The sequence below is a fragment of the Pongo abelii genome, chromosome 8, assembly GCF_028885655.2.
Source record: "Pongo abelii isolate AG06213 chromosome 8, NHGRI_mPonAbe1-v2.0_pri, whole genome shotgun sequence".
Taxonomy (NCBI): domain Eukaryota; kingdom Metazoa; phylum Chordata; class Mammalia; order Primates; family Hominidae; genus Pongo; species Pongo abelii.
In genome coordinates this window covers 68,859,645-68,876,600 of record NC_071993.2, presented here as the reverse complement: position 1 = coordinate 68,876,600, position 16,956 = coordinate 68,859,645, and the positions used below count along the sequence as shown (strand labels likewise).

Here is a 16,956-nt window from a genome sequence, read left to right as displayed (position 1 = left end):
TTATTTTGAGACAGTCTCACACTGCACTGTCACCCAGGCTGGAATGCAGTGGCACGACCATGGCTCACTGCAGTCTCAACCTCCTGGGCTCAAGCAATCCTCCCACCTCAGCCTCCCAGGAAACTGGGACTGTAGACATGTTCCACCATGCCCAGCTAATTTTTAAGTTTTTTGTAGAAATAGAGTCCCACCGTGTTGCCCAAGCTGGGCGAACTCCTGGGCTGAAACGATCCTCCCACCTTGGCCTCTCAGAGTGTTGGGATTACAGGCATGAGCCATCATGGCCTGGACTGCTTAATTTATTTTTGTGTAGTTATAGCTCCTTGGGTACTTTAGATTTTTTGAGACAGAGTCTCGCTCTGTCACCCAGGCTGGAGTGCAGTGGTGTGATCTTGGCTCACTGCAACCTCCACCTCCCTGGTTCAAGCCATTCCCCTGCCTCAGCCTCCCGAGTAGCTGGGATTACAGGAGCATGCCACCAGGCCCGGCTACTTTTTTTGTATTTTTAGTAGAGATGGGGTTTCACCATGTTGGCCAGACTGGTCTCGAACTCCTGACTTCAGGCAGTCCGCCCACCTCGGCCTCCCAAAGGGCTGGGATTACAGGTGTGAGCCACTGCTCTTGGCCAGGTACTTTAGATTTTAAGAGGGTATCTGGAATGATGTTTGTAATAAATGGAACTTGGTTGCCTTTTTTTTTTTTTTTTTTAATGAAGAATAGGGTTCTGCTTTTTCAAAAATATTGATGGTGTCCTATCACCAAATGAATTGGAACTATCACAAAGAAGACAAATGGATGCAGTGATAGCATGCTGTTTTATTAAATATTGAATACATAAAAAATATAGTATATGTGTAACATATGAAAAATAAGAATAGAACAGTAGGCCAGGCATGGTGGCTCATGCCTATAATCCCAGCACTTTGGGAGGCCCAGGTGGGAGGATTGCTTGAGTCCAGGAGTTCAGGACTAGCCTACAAGTTCAAGACTTGCAACATAGCAAGACCCCCATCTCTCCAAAAAATTAAAAACTAGCCAAGCATGATGGCATATGCCTGTAGTCCTAACTACTCAGGAGGCCAAGGTGGGAGGATCACTTGAGCCTAACAGGTCAAGGTTACAGTGAGCTATAGTTACACCACTGCACTCCAGCCTGGGCAGCACAGCAAGACCCTGCCTGTCTCCAACAACAATAATAATAATAAAACAGTAAACAAGTACTCAGAACTGTTTTCACATTTTTGATTTTTAAATCTTTTAAAAATTTGAGTATTACTTTCTTGTTTGTTAGTTTTTGGTTTTGTTTTTGTTTTTTAGATGGAGTCTTGCTCTGTCACCCAGGCTGGAGTACAATGGCACGATCTCAGCTCACTGCAACCTCTGCCTCCCGGGTTCAAGTGATTCTGCTGCGTCAGCCTCGCGAGTAACTGGGATTACAGGCACCCACCAGCACGACCGGCTAATTTTTGTATATTTAGTAGAGACGAGGTTTCACAGTGTTGGTCAGGCTGGTCTCAAACTCCTGACCTCAGATGATCTGCCCACCTCAGCCTCCCAAAGTGCTGGGATTATAGGCGTGAGCCACCGCGCCTGGCCCCTTGTTTGTTTTTTATAAAACATTTTTGCCCTTCTAAAAGTGCCTTTGCTGGGCATTAGGGCTCATACCTGTGATCCCAGCACTTTGAGAGGACGAGGCGGGTGGGATCACCTGAGGTCAGGAATTCGAGACCAGCCTGGCCAACATGGTGAAACCCCGTCTCCACTAAAAATACAAAAATTAGCCAGTCGTGGTGGCGGACACCTGTAATTATCTCAGCTACTCAGGAGGCTGAGGCAGGAGAATTGCTTGAACCTGGGAGGCAGAGGTTGCAGTGAGCCGAGATCATGCCATCACACTCCAGCCTGGGTGTCAGAGCGAGACTGTCTCAAAAAAAATAAATACATAAAGTAAAATAAAACTGCTGTGTAGTATTTGTATTTGAAAATGAAATGAATTTAAAATGTCTGTGTTCCTATGCCAGAATAATGTATACATCTCATTTTGCTCCCTGTCAAACCCCAACTAAAACTATAGTAAAGAGGTTTTGTTTTGTTTTGTTTTTGTTGTTTTGAGACAGAGTCCAGGCTGGAGTGCAGTGACACAATTTCGGCTCACTGCAACCTCTGCCTCCCGGGTTCAAGCTATTCTCCTGCCTCAGCCTCCCAAGTAGCTGGGATTACAGACATGTGCCACCATGCCCAGCTAATTTTGTTGTATTTTTAGTAGAGACAAGGTTTCACTGTGTTGGCTAGGCTGATCTCGAACTCCTGACCTCACATGATCCACCCACCTCGGCCTCCCAAAGTACAGGGATTACAGGCTTGAGCCACCATGCCCGGTGAACTGTAGTAAAGAGTTTTTTGTTTTTGTTTTTTAAGTAAGCCCACAGGATGGAGTGGATAAAATAAGAGAAAAGAGCCATACATTTTTGGAAGTTGGAAGACGATGGATGAGTGGCAATTGACAAACCCAAAATTAACCTAATTATAAAATTTGAGCAATGGGGAAAACTGAGAACCAACCCAGTTTATATTGCAGATTTCTCCAAAGTAAGGAGAACTTATTGAAAGCTGTCTAAGAAGTTGTTATATCCATGTATCTCCTCTCCCCTTCTATACAGTTTTTCCAACTGTAAGCAGAAGACCACAAGGAAGTAAGGAAGAAATCATGTGGCTGTCTGGGGAAAATAGTACTTTAGGCAAAGGAAACAGCTGGGTGCAAAAATCTGAACTGGGAGTGTTCCTGGCAGGTTCAAGGAACAACCAGTGAGAGATGAGCAGATCTGAGAGGAGACAAGAAGCCAGGTTGTGTAAGGACTTGAGGACCATTGTAAGGACTTCAGCTTTCATTCTAAATGAAAAGGGAAGCCACTGGAAAGTACTGAGGACAAGAGTTGAGGGATCTAACTTCTATTTTAAAAGGTCATTCTAGTTGTTGTATTGAGAATACCCTGGGGGTGTGGGTGGGGATCTAGAGATCATTTAAGAATTTATTAAATTCATCTAGCCAAAGAAGATTTTAGATTGGATGAGAACAGTGGTAGAGGTGGTATGAAAGAGTCAAATTCTATATATATTTTGAAATTAGAGCTAACAGAATTTGCTGATGAATTTGGATTTGATGAATTAAGAGAGAGAAATCAAATATTATTCCAAGATGTTTTTTGTTTTTTGTTTTTTTTGAGACAGGGTCTCACTCTGTTCTCCAGGCTGGAGTTTAGTGGTGCATTCATAGATCACTGTAACCTCAAATTCCTAGGCTCAAGTTATCTCCTTCCTTAGCCTCCTGAGTCACTAGGATGAGAGGTGTGTGCCACCACACCTGCCTGATTTTTAAATCTTTTGTAGAGATGGGGTTTTGCTATGTTGCCTAGGCTGGTCTCAAACTTTTGGCCTCAAGTGATCCTCCCACCTCTGCCTCCCAAAGCACTGGGATTGTAGGTGTGAGCTACTGCCCCCAGCCTATTCCAAGATTTTTAACCTGAGCATCTGTAAAGATGGAGTTGCCATTTACAGAGATGGGAAGACTGTGGAAGGAGCTGACTTGGAGGGAAAATTAAGGGTTTGGTTTTCGACATGTCAGGTTTGAGATATGTTTTATAGCAAAATCAGATGTCAAGTAAGAGATGGAAATATGAGCAGAAGTTCAGAGAGATTGAGAGAGACAGAAATCTAGGCTAAGATTTGGGAATGGGCAGAGAGAGAGAACAGTATGCCAGAAGCCAAGCAAAAAAAAAAAAAAAAAAGTATTTTAAGAAGTTAGGAACAATTGGCTGTATCAAATGCTGCTGAGAGGTCAAGTAAGATGAGGATAATTGACCATTGGCTTTAGCAGCATGTTGGTCATCAGTGACTATGACAAGAGTTAATAAGGGCAAAAATGGGTTATAATAGATTCAGGAGAGAATGTGAGATGTATTGGAATTTACGTGAAGGTACTCCACAAATATGAAACAACATGAGCACAACAGTATTTGTTGTGACATTGTTTGTAATAATTATAAATATTGTAAATAATCTAAATGCTTACCCATGGGAAGCTGGTTGAATAGACTATCATACATCTATACAGTGGCATACTATTTAATCATAGAAAAGAATGAAGACAATTTCTGTGAACTGATACAAAATGATTGCAGGAAAAACTCAGCAACAATAGCACTATGAGCACACAGATCATGGTTTTAAGATACTGTTCCCAGGCCAGGTATGGTGGCTCACTGCTGTAATCCCAGCATTTTGGGAGACCCAGGCGGGAGGATTGCTTGAGTCCAGGAATTCTAGCCCAGCCTGGACAACATAGTGAGATCCAGTCTCTATAAAAAATTAAAAATTAGCTAGGTGTGGTGGTGTATGCCTGCAGTCCCAGCTACTTCAGAGGCTGAGGCAGGAGGATCACTTGAGCCCAAGAGATCAAGGCTGTAGTGAGCTGTGATCATGCCATTGCACTCCAGCCTGGGCAACAAAGCGAGACCTTTTGTTTGTCTTGGTAAGTAAGTAAACAAATAAATACATACCATTCCTCAGGAAAATGAACTAGACCAGGGCTGAGACCAAGCAAACAAAAATTGTGGGGTGAGAGGGGAAGCTCTTCAAGAATAATACGAGCAAATAAATGTGGACAGCATGATTATTCTGCCTCCAGTGTATTCAGGCAAGTCATCAGTAGATGATAAAATCTATTAGGTGAAAGGCCATTGAGGGGGAGCTTATTCACATGATCTGAAAGTTTCATCTCACCTATTAATTACAGAGGGAATGAGGTAGCTTTACAGTGGCAAGATCTGACATGCATCACCTTAACTAAATGATCAAATGTAGCATCACAGTGGAACAAACAGACATTATGTGCATTGGACGTGATGTCCACAGCATCACCTATGTAATCATCTTGTCCAAAAAAAAAAAACTTGAACCTATATCTAATCACGAAGAAACAATCAGACAAATCCAGAACAGGGAACATTCTACAAGACAGCTGACATGGACTCTAAAAATGTCAGTGTCATGGCAGGCAAAATCCAGGGGGAAATGTAAGGGAAATTGAAGAGACAACCAAGAGCCACGTGAACTTTAATTAGATCCTATATCAAGAAAACAAAAATAATGCTATACAGGACATTTTTGGGACAATTAGGAAAATTGGAATATGGACTGCATGTTAAATAATGATACTAAATCAGTGTTACAGTTCCCTCGGTGTAATAGTGTATTGGGTTATGAGGAGGATATCCTTGTTCCTAGAGAAACAAAGGGGAGAAGTGTCATAATGTCTGCAACTTACTTCGGGGAGGGGTTCACCTCCCCGAAAAGAGTATGTGTGTATATGTATGTAGGTATGTATAGAAAGAATGAAAGCAAGCAAATGTGGCAAAATGTTAATTATTATAAATGATGAGTTTAAGTGAAGAATATAGTGTTGATTCTTTTAACTTTTTTTGTAGGATCAGAATTTTTCAAGTTAAAAGAATTAGGCAAAGAAATGATGAGAGAGAGAGAGAGAGAGAATAGGAACAGAGAAATTGGAGACAAAGTCTTTCCTGTAGGGACAAGTTTTCCTGGAAGGGCAGCAGAGAAAGGGAGCTGTAGCTTGGGCAGGAGTGGGGAAGGATCTAGGGTCAAGAGGGCGTTTGTTCATTTTTGTTTTTTTGATTGGCTATATGATAGCATGTTTGTTGTATTAATAATAAGAATGACTCAATGTAGGGGGGTAATGATGGTAGAAGAAAGAGAGGATACAATGTTAGAACAGTGCCCTTGAGTAGATGAAAAGGAATGGTACCTTGTGGCTGGGAGAGGCTGGCCTTAGGCCCTTGGGCTGTTCCTTCATAACAGAGGGGAAGGTAGAAAATAGGAAAACAGGTGGAGGGTTGCCATATGTGATGGTGGAGCACAAGGAAGTGCTCTCGTGATTGTTTTTATTTTCTCTGTTTAAAGACAGAATGGAGAGGAGGATGGAGGCTTGAGGAGGAAGGATGAGATGTATAAAATAAGCCATCTAGGAGAGTAGGAGAGTGAATAGACTTGTGTAATGCATTAGCAGCACTTAATGGTCTCCTTGAGGTTAGTAGTCATATTAGCATTGTGTGTTTTTACCAGCCTCGTTCAACAACAGGTACAGATATGGAATAGGTGGAGAACTGGATTTAAGCAGGGTTGAGTTTTGCTAGGCAGTACAATGAAGGGAAAAGTGGCAAGGGAGTGGTTATAATGAGAGACCATGGACTGATATGGATGAGGAAAGAAGTAAGGCCGGACATGGTGTCTCACGCCTATAATCCCAGCACTTTGGGAGGCTGAGGTGGGCGGATCACCTGAGGTCGGGAGTTCAAGACCAGCCTGACCAACATGGAGAAACCCCATCTCTATTAAAATTCAAAATTAGCCAAGCATGGTGGTGCATGCCTGTAATCCCAGCTACTCGGGAGGCTGAGGCAGGAGAATTGCTTGAACCTGAGAGGCGGAAGTTGTGGTGAGCTGAGATCACATCATTGCACTCCAGCCTGGGCAACAAGAACAAAACTCTGTCTCAAAAAAAAAGAAAAAAAGAAGGAGGTAAAGGATATAAGGTAGATGAAAAAATAATAAAAAAAAAAAGCAAAAAATAAAAAAACAAAGCATAGTGGGAGAGCAGGAAATGGTTCAGCAGAACAATGAGGCTTTTATTATTTTAAAGTATACAGGCTGGGTGCAGTGGCTCATGCCTGTAATCCTAGCACTTTGGGAGGCCGAGGCAGGTGGATCACCTGAGGTCAGGAATTCGAGACCAGCCTGGCCAACATGGTGAAACCTTGTCCTTACTAAAAATATATACATTAGCTGGGTGTGGTGGCACGCGCCTGTAGTCCCAGCTCCTCCAGAGGCTGAGGCAGGAGAATTGCTTGAACCTGGGAGGTGGAGGTTGCCGTGAGCCGAGATCATGCCACTGCCCTCCAGCCTGGGTGACAGAGCAAGACTCTCTCAAAAAAAATAATAATAATAAAGTATACAATTCAGTGGTTTTTAGTGTATTTACAAAGTTGTACAGCCATCACCACTAATTCCAGAACATTTTCATCATCTTGGGAAGAAACTCATACCCATTAGCAGTCATACTCTCTCTATTCCTTCCTTTCTCCAGACCCTAGCAACCACTAATCTACTTTGTTTCTATGAATTTGTCTATTCTGGACATTTCATATAAGTGGAACCATACAGTATTGGGTCTTTCTGTGTCACTCAGCATAATATTTTCAAGATTCATCCATACTGTAGCATGTATCAGCACTACCTTCCTTCTTATTACCAAATAATATTCCATTGTATGGATGTACCAATTTTGTTTATCCATTTTTCAGTTGATAGATGTTTGTGTTGTTTCTATTTTTTGGCTATTATTAATAATGCTGCTATGAACATTCATGTGCAAAGTTTTGTATAGACAAATATTTTCTTTTCTTTCTTTTTTTTTTTTTTTTGAGACAGAGTCTCACTCTGTTACCCAGGCTGGAGTGCAGTGGTGCAATCTCAACTCACCGCAGCCTCCATCTCCTGGGTCAAACAGTGCTCATGCCTCAGCCTCCTGAGTAGCTGGGATTACAGGTGCACACCACCACACCCAGCTAATTTTTGTATTTTTAGTAGAGACGGGGTTTCACCATGTTAGCCAGGCTGGTCTCAAGCTCCTGACCTCAAGAGATCCGCTCACCTCGGCCCCCCAAAGTGCTAGCATTACACGTGTGAGCCACCACACCCAGCGGGACATATATTATCAATTTGCAGGGAGGATTTCAAACCAAATTTTGCCTAACTCTTTTTACTTACTATGCCACTCACTAAAACTCCATGGTCTTAAACATCTAAACTTTATTCATAGGAGAATGGTAGCAGATGCTGTCAGTGTTCCTTCTATATCCCCTCAGATCTCTTTTCCATTTTCTTGCACATGGATACTCCCAACATCCAGCAGATATGTCTGTGTTGGAGGGCTGCTCTTGGGCTGCTGGAGCAACTTTGCCTGCTTGAAGAGAAAGCCAAAAAGTATTTGGAAATTTACTTCCCACCAGCAGCTGTCCTTAACCAGTGACTCATTTCTCTTTGCCCTAATTGGGACGACGTTTAGATTGGACCTACACTGTCCCAAATTCCCCATAAGCCTGAGCCAAAGTTACCCTTTCCTGAGTTCTCCACAGGGCTTTGCTTGATGTCTCACCCTTGCTTTGCTTCCTTGCCTTCTAATCTCATATCATAACCCACTACCCTGTGGGTTTTCTTTGAGAACATTTCCCTGTAATTGACTTTCACACTGATGTTTGTTTCAGGGTCTGCTTCTGAAGCTTATTTTACACAAATCCAATGTGTTCAGCACATAGAAACAGAAAATTAGAAGAAGATAGGAATGTTTCTAGAAGCAGGCCTACCTACAGCAGTGAGAAGTGAGAGCTGATAACCATAATAGCAAGGGAAGAAACAAAAGCACTATAAAAAGCAAACATAAATAATGGAAAAACTACATCAATCTGGGCTTAACTGCCCTTCATTTCTCAGTAGTCTCCAAGGTCATTACCATATACAGTATAATAATCAGTGTTCATAGTGATGACTCTAAATTACTAAAGAAAATTAAATTTTTTTTTTTGAGACGGAGTCTTGCTTGTCGCCCAGGCTGGCGTGCAGTGGCGCGATCTCGGCTCACTGCAAGCTCCGCCTCCTGGGTTCACGCCATTCTCCTGCCTCAGCCTCCCAAGTAGCTGGGACTACAGGCGCCTGCCACCACACCAGGCTAATTTTTTTTTTTTGTATTTTTTAGTAGGGACGGGGTTTCACTGTGTTAGCCAGGATGGTCTCGATCTCCTCTCCTCGTGATCCGCCCACCTTGGCCTCCCAAAGTGCTGGGATTACAGGCGTGAGCCACCAGGCCCAGCCAAGGAAATTAAATTTTATCCAGAAAAAGGGCATATCCGTGTATAATGCATTTTAAAAGCTTAGCTCAAAAATAATATGAGGGATTGAATACATATTTGACAGGTTCCTCACAACAGTCCACTAAAATGGCAGTAAAAGAGTGAAGAAACTGTATAATCTCATGAAATCAAAAACAGTGCTAATAATGGAAGTTTGGAAAGTAGAACGCTAAGTACCTCTTGTGAGGTTGTGGGTGGAAGGGGGCCCTGCCCAAGAGGTAAGTTTATTTGTACTTCAGAGCTCCCATAAAACAGAAAGTACCAAGCATCACTCAAGGCCAGGTACAGATAGGAGCTAAATAGGGGAGAATTGGTTAAAAATCTCCTTAAGCCTGGGCAACATGGTGAAACCCTTTCTCTACAAAAAATACAAAAATTAGCCAGGCATGGTGGAGTGTGCCTGTAGTCCCAGGTACTGGAGAGTCTGAGGTGGGAGGATGGCTTGATCCCAGGAGGTGGAGGTTGCAGTTAGCCGAGATTTCGCCACTGCACTGCAGCCTGGGCAGCAGAGCGAGACCCTGTCTCAAAAAAAAAATCTACTTAAGCTTTTATACCTGCTCTACTCTGACAGAAGACTAGCGGTCTGTTCTCCAGAGCAGTTGAATATGAAGCACTGTTGACTTAGGGATACCATGTCCAGATGAGAACATGTTTTCCATGTCCAGATGAGAGCTGCCATGTTTTCAAGAGGATTCATTAAAAGTCTATATACCAATCACAGAGACTTCTAGCTCCCTTCCTTAAGTAGCCAGACTTATTTCTCATCTCCCCTCCTACCCAACCCCAGTCTTCCAAGAAGGGTAAGATTCCTTTCCTTGGAAAACCTGAAGAAAAACACTGTAAATAACTGGTTGGGATATCCTTATCTAATCAACTAGATCTCTGCACACTCTGAGTGCGCAGAGAAACCCAAAGCTTGACAAAGCTCAGTCTATGCCCACAGAATGTCTCATCTTTTTTAGTACTTTACTGTCAAATATGAATGGTCAGTCAAGAAACCAGACGTCTGAGAAAAAACATAAATGCAAACAGAAAAAAAAAAGTAAATTAGAAAACACAAAATAGGGAGCAGACGAACACTTAAAAAAAAACTTTCATGTTTTCAAGAGAAATAAGAGATGTTGCATTCTATGTGACAGTAATGAGAGGCCCAAAGAAAATTCAGAGAAAAAGAGCTTTTGGAAAAAAAAAAAAAGAGAGAGAAAATAGAGATTTAAAATCCAGCAGGGGCTGGGTGTGGTGGCTCACACCTGTAATCCTTTGGGAGCACTTTGGGAGGCCGAGGCGGCTGGGTCACCTGAGGTCAGGAGTTCGAGACCAGCCTAGCCAACATTGTGAAACCCTTTCTCTACTAAAAATACAAAAATTAGCTGGGCGTGGTGGCGGGCACTTGTAATCCCAGCTACTCGGGAGACTGAGGCACGAGAATTGCTTGAACTCAGGAGGTGGAGTTACAATGAGCTAAGATTTCATCATTGCACTCTAGCCTGGGCGACAAAGCGAGACTCTGTTTCAAAAAAGTGAGGCCGGGCACGTGGCTCACGCCTGTAATCCCAGCACTTTGGGAGGCTGAGGCGGGAGGATGACCTGGGGTCAGGATTTCGAGACCAGCCTGACCAACATGGAGAAACCCCATCTCTACTAAAAATACACAATTAGCCGGGCCTGGTGCCGCATGCCTGTAATCCCAGCTACTCGGGAGGCTGAGGCAAGAGAATTGCTTGAACCCAGGAGGCAGAGGTTGCGATGAGCCAAGATTGCGCCATTGCACTCCAGCCTGGGCAACACGAGTGAAACTCCGTCTCAAAAAAAAAAAAAAAAAAACTGAATTGCCAAGATGAGAGTTAATTTTATTCTAGGAAATAACCACGCAGGAGGATTGGAAAATACAACCATTCTAAATTGGAATAAAAAGGGAGAAGGCTCTAGGAGAGATTGCACTGGAGGAAAAATTGAAATTGATAGACTAGTTTGGGGATGAGTTAGTAATAAGCACTCAGGAAACACAGAGCAAACTAAAAAAAGAAGAATTTATTAGCTCCAGCAAATTACAAAAAGTTGTACAAGAAAGGAATTTTTTTCTTTTTTTTTTTTTTTTGAAACAGAGTCTCACTCTGTCGCCCAGGCTGGAGTGCAGTGGCATGATCTTGGCTCACTGCAACCTCTGCCTCCCGGGTTCACGCAGTTCTCTGCCTCAGCCTCCCAAGTAGCTGGGACTACATGTGCCTGCCACCACGCCTGGCTAATTTTTTTGTATTTTTAGTAGAGACGTGGTTTAACCATGTTGGCCAGGCTGGTCTTGAACTCCTGACCTCGTGATCCACCCGCCTTGGCCTCCCAAAGTGCTGGGATTACAGGCGTGAGCCACCGCGCCCAGCCATGTTTTCTTTTTTTAAATACCTTTATTTCCCTAGTTATAAAATTAACATGTCATTGTAGAAAAGTTTTTAGTAGAAATGTACAAAGAATAAAAGAACCGTCAATAATCCTGGCACCCAGAGATGACCTACTGGACTATTTCATTCGTTTCAGTCTCCTTCCCCTTCCTTTCTTCCTCCCTTCCTCCCTCCCTTCCTTCTTTCCTCCCTCTTTCTTTTTTTCTTTTTTGAGACAGGGTCTGGTTCTGTCACCTAGGCTGGAGGCAGTGATGAAACCTCGGCTTACTGCAACCTCTGCCTCCCAGGCTCAAGCCATCCTCCCACCTCAGCCTTCCAAGTAGCTGGGACTTACAGGCGCGCAGCACCGCGTCTGGCTAATCTTTGTATTTTTCGTAGAGACCTGGGAGTTTGGGTTGTTCACCATGTTGCCCAGGCTGGTCTCCTGAACTCCTGAGTTCAAGTAGTTGGCCCACCTCAGCCTCCCAAAGCACCGGGATTACAGGCGTGATCCACCATGCCCAGCCTCTTTCTCTCTTTTTCTCTCCCTCTCTCTCCTTTTTCTTTCTTAAAGTGACCTGTCCTTTATTAGTGAGTAATCATAGGAGCTGTTTGGTGGGGAGGAAAAAGGGACAAATTGAAAACAGAAAAAAAACCAGGGTTACAAAACAAGGGAGGATAGAGAGAAAGAGGTAAAACAAAAAACAAAAACAAGGGGCCAGGCGCTGTGGCTCACACCTGTAATCTCAGCACTTTGGAAGTCTGAGATGGGAGGATCACTTGAGCTCAGGAGTTTGAGACCAGCCTGGGCAACAAAGTGAGACCCCATACAAAAAATACAAAAAGTTAGCCAGGCATAGTTTCACGGGCCTTGTAGTCCTGGCCTCTTAGGTGGCTGAGGTGGGAGGATCACTTGAGCCCTGGGCTGTCTAGGCTGCAGTAAGCCATGATGGTGCCACTGTACTGCAACCTGGGTGACAGAGCAAGACCCTGTTTCAAAAACAACAACAACAACAACAAAGCATCAAGTTCAAACCCTGATTGTTTGCACTCTGAAAAGAGCACTTCATGCAAGAAATGGGCCTTTCTCCCATTGTCCTTTGTGGGTAGTCCTATATCCAGATCTGCTGTGCTATAGGATGGGAGAAAAGGGTGGCCACTTCTTTTTTTTTTTTTCCTCTGGCATTTGCTGTCAGTCACTTCTTTATAGAGAACCCTGACTAGGAATCAACGGACAAGAAACAGGTTCCGATAGGTGGGGGTACTTAATGACACAGATTTTTTCTCCCAGTTTCTCCAAATATCATCTTCTGAAAGAGATAAAAGTTATATAAAACCAATTTTAAGGTCATTATTAAAAGAGCACCTTACTGAAAAGGGTGGCATCATTCACATGTATACTTCTTCAATTCAAAATCATTTTTTTCTGTTCCAGTGTTCCTAGAATCCCATGGGCCTTTGCCATGACGGAAGTATGTGGCATGATTCTGTGCTATATTTGGCTCCTGGTTCTTCTTCTTCACAAGCACAGGTACCTCATTACTCCATTAAATGACTGAAAATGTTTTGACTCTTGTATCAAGATCATAAAATCTTATCTTTCTCTTTGCAGTTTCCTTGTTAATTTCCTTCTCTGGTCATTGTGACATAGTTATTAACAAAGGATTTTGAGTTTGATCAGTAAGAGTCAGCCTAAGATAATATCTACATATTTAGTAATAATCCTGAATGCATTTTGCACGGAAAGATCAGAGATGCCCTATGGCTGATCGTGCCCATCTCCGATCTAAAAAAAGAGGCTGGGCGCGGTGGCTCATGCCTGTAATCCCAGCACTTTGGGAGGTCGAGGCAGGTGGATCACCTGAGGTTAGGAGTTCGAGACCAGCCTGACCAACATGGAGAAATCCCATCTCTACTAAAAATACAAAATTAGCTGGGCGTGGTGGCACATGCCTGTAATCCCAGCTACTTGGGAGGCTGAGGCAGGAGACTCGCTTAAACCCCGGGGTTGGACATTGTGGTGAGCTGAGATAAGAAAGCCTTATCTTTCTTTAGAAACAAACTGGAAATGTTACTTTCTGTAGGATAGAAACTCTTCCAAGGATATTCTTTGGTCACATGTTTAGATGGAAGAAATTTTCTCTGCTTGGAGGAGGCCCATTAAAAAAGAGATTATTGGCCGGGCGCGGTGGCTCACGCCTGTAATCCCAGCACTTTGGGAGGCCAAGGCGGGCGGATCACGAGGTCAGGAGATTGAGACCATCCTGGCTAACACAGTGAAACCCCGTCTCTACTAAAAATACAAAAAAAAATTAGCCGGGCATGGTGGCGGGTGCCTGTAATCCCAGCTAACTTGGAAGGCTGAGGCAGGAGAATGGCGTGAACCCAGGAGGCAGAGCTTGCAGTGAGCCGAGATTGTGCCACTGCACTCCAGCCTGGGTGACAGAGCGAGACTCTGTCTCAAAAAAAAAAAAAAAATTATTAGCCAGGCACAGTGGCACATGCCTGTAACCCCAGTACTTTAGGAGGCTGAAGCAGGAGGATTGCTTGAGCCCAGGTGTTCAAGACCAGCCTGGGAAACATGAAGAGACCCTGTCTCTACAAAAAATTTAAAGATTAACCAGGTGTGGTGGCACATGCCTATGGTCCCAGCTTCTCAGGAGACTGAGGTGGGAGGATTGCTTGAGCCCAGGAGGTCAAGATTGCAGTGAGCTGTGATTGTGCCACTGCACTCCAGCCTGGGTGACAGAGCCAGACCCTGTCTCCAAAAAAAAAAAACCAAAAAACAGATGGTTTTGCACAACATGTACATATAGTCTGTGTGGTTTACTTCAGATGGTATAGGAAGTTGCTAAATTAGAAAGTGCTTCTTGGCACTTTCACCAAAAAATATAGAGGAAAGAATTCATTTACTTTCATTTTATTTACTTTTACTGCTTCTTGTGGAGCAGGGCTAACTCACAGGCAGTGTACCCAGAGTCATCCAGGAAGAATTTTTTTAATTAAAAAAAGGAAGCCTGGGGGGCTCCTTTCCTAGTTTAATGGGCAGGAAGAATTAGTGGATTTAAGTAAAAAACAAGGCATTGTAAGCAAAAAAATTAAAGATAAAATTAGTAGATATTGCATAAGAGCTCCTGAGGGGGCTTTAAAAAAATTGTAGATATGTGAGCTTTGAGATTACTTTAAAAAAAATTGTAGCTTCTGCTCTCCATTGTCTTTGGAACACTGGAGAGAGGAACAAGGGTAGTTGCTTGAGGTTTTGACCTTTCTCCTCACCAGGAAGTGCTTGAGGTAAACCACAGTGATGAGCTTTAGGTCCTAGGCAGCAGTTATTTCAGTGTTCTGAAGGTGAAAAGAAAGGTTGGTGGTTGCTATTCTTATCACACTTTTAGGCCACACTGAGCCTCATTCTCTCCCATTTTGTCCTGTTTTGCAGCAATATTTTAAATTCTGGATTGCTTAAAACCAGAGGTGGTTTTAAAACATGTGTATCATTGCTGCTTTCTGGTTAACTTTGCCTCACAAGATCTCATCAATTTGAATTTATCTGCTCTTCAAAACTGGAGTTTACCTTACAGGAAACCTTGGTAGGTTTAACAAAGCATAGAGGTAACCCATTAAATCCAAGTGTTAATGTTTACTTAGTCAAAGAAAGTGTTTCTCAAAGTGTTTGTACCACTTTCGTTAGAATCACCTGGGTGCTTGTTAAAATGCAGATTCCTAGGCTCCATCTCAGGAGTGCACACTAATGCTTGAAACATACCTAGCCTTGTGTTTAGTGCTTTTTCTGAGGGTGGGAGGATCATTTCAAAAATATGTGATGTATGGTCCCTGTCCTCAGGAATATTAGTCCAACAGTACTGGTGTTGTCACAGTGCAGTTCATGATTACCCAAGTGACAGTTATTCAGAATTTTTATTTGATATATACTTGATATAAAGATTTTTTTAAAAACATAGTGTTTTATAGCTTAAGTTTAAGGTAAGAGAAGTTAGAATGAGTATTCGATAGCTACTATCATTAACTAATTTACAATGGATTTTTTTGTTTTGTTTGAGATAGGGTCTTGCCCTGTCACCCAGGCTAGAGCGCAGTGACATGATCATGGCTCACTGCATCCTTGACCTCCTAGGCTCAATCAGTCCTCTCCCCTCAGCCTAGGACTGCAGGTACATACCAACATGCCTGACTAATTTTTTGTAGACAAGATCTTACTGTGTTGCCCAGGCTGGTCTCAAGCGATCCTCCTTCCTGCCTTGGTCTCCCAAAGTTCTGGGATTATAGACATGAGCCACTGCACCTAGCCTACAGTGTTATAAATGAGCAAAAAATTCCCTGGAATCACAGGTGTTTAACTTTACCTCCTTTTTTTTTTATTTTTATTTTTTATTTTTTGAGACAAGTCTCATTCTGTAACCCAGGCTAGAGTGCAGTGGCACAATCATAGCTCACTGCAGCCTCCAACTCCCAGGCCCAAGCAACCCTCCCACCTCAGCCTCTCAAGTAGTTGGGATCATAGGTGTGCACCACCACATCCAGCTCATTTTTTAATTATTTGTAGAGATGAGGTCTGGTTATGTTGTCCAAGCTGTTGTCAAACTTTTGGACTCAAGCAGTCCTCCCACCTTGGCCTCCCAAAGGGCTGCAATTACAAGCGTGAGCCACCATCCCCGGCCAACTTTATCTCTTATAAATAATTTAAGAGCAATTTTCAGTAATAGGACTAACACCAGGCTTACTTGTCTTCTGTCTTGTATAACTCTTTTACTTTCTCTTAGCCATATTTTCTTTTTTTTTTGAGACGGAGTTTCGCTATTGTTGTCCAGGCTGGAGTGCAATGGCGCATTCTCGGCTCACTGCAACCTCCATCTCCCGGGTTCAAGTGATTCTCCTGCCTCAGCCTCTCAAGTAGCTGGGATTACAGGCACGCACCACCACGCCTGGACTCTTAGCCATATTTTCTTATCAGTGAAATGATACTCTTAGAATATAATTTAGGTCTGTATTGTTCATTATGGCAAAATTTAAATTAACTAAAATGAAATAAAGTTTAAAACTCAGTTCCTCAGTCATACTGGCCACATTTCAAGTCCGTAAGATCCACATGGTATATAAATAGCTTCTTGGACAGTATATGGAACATTTCCATCATTGCAGAGAATTCTATTGGACAACGATGCTTCTGATGGTCTTTAAGATTTCTGTCCTCTTCAAAGAGTCTAGTGATTTTTCTGTTTGCTCTTCCTTGAAGTAAATATTTGATGCCTGGGGTTTTTTGGTTTGTTTTCTTCTGATCTTTCCCCCTTTTTGGTTGATCTGTTACAGGTCAATACTTCTGCGAAGGCTCTGTAGTCTGATGGGAACTGTATTCTTGCTTCGCTGCTTTACCATGTTTGTGACCTCCCTCTCCGTGCCAGGACAGCACCTGCAGTGTACTGGAAAGGTAGCCTGCTACCTTCTTTATCATTCTTGTTTTTGGTGGGTTGATGGCACACTGTATGCAATAGGGCTAAGATTTTGCTTATAGTATTAAAATGTGCTTTTTAGTATCTGCAATGTCTATAAAAAAACTATAGAAATAATTTGGTAAAAGTCTTAAG

The 16,956-nt window shown here is 42.9% G+C and overlaps 1 protein-coding gene across 4 annotated transcripts in view; it reads left to right on the top strand.

Annotated features, from left to right (window-relative positions):
• SAMD8 (sterile alpha motif domain containing 8) overlaps positions 1–16,956 on the top strand; it is a 70,442-nt gene that overhangs the window by 40,199 nt on the left and 13,287 nt on the right. For all 4 annotated transcript variants that reach the window (XM_063727604.1, XM_009245440.4, XM_009245441.3 and 1 more), the window contains exons 3-4: positions 12,792–12,887; positions 16,682–16,799. In XM_063727604.1, the coding sequence (XP_063583674.1) occupies positions 12,792–12,887; positions 16,682–16,799 (214 nt within the window). The remainder of the gene's footprint in view (positions 1–12,791; positions 12,888–16,681; positions 16,800–16,956) is intronic.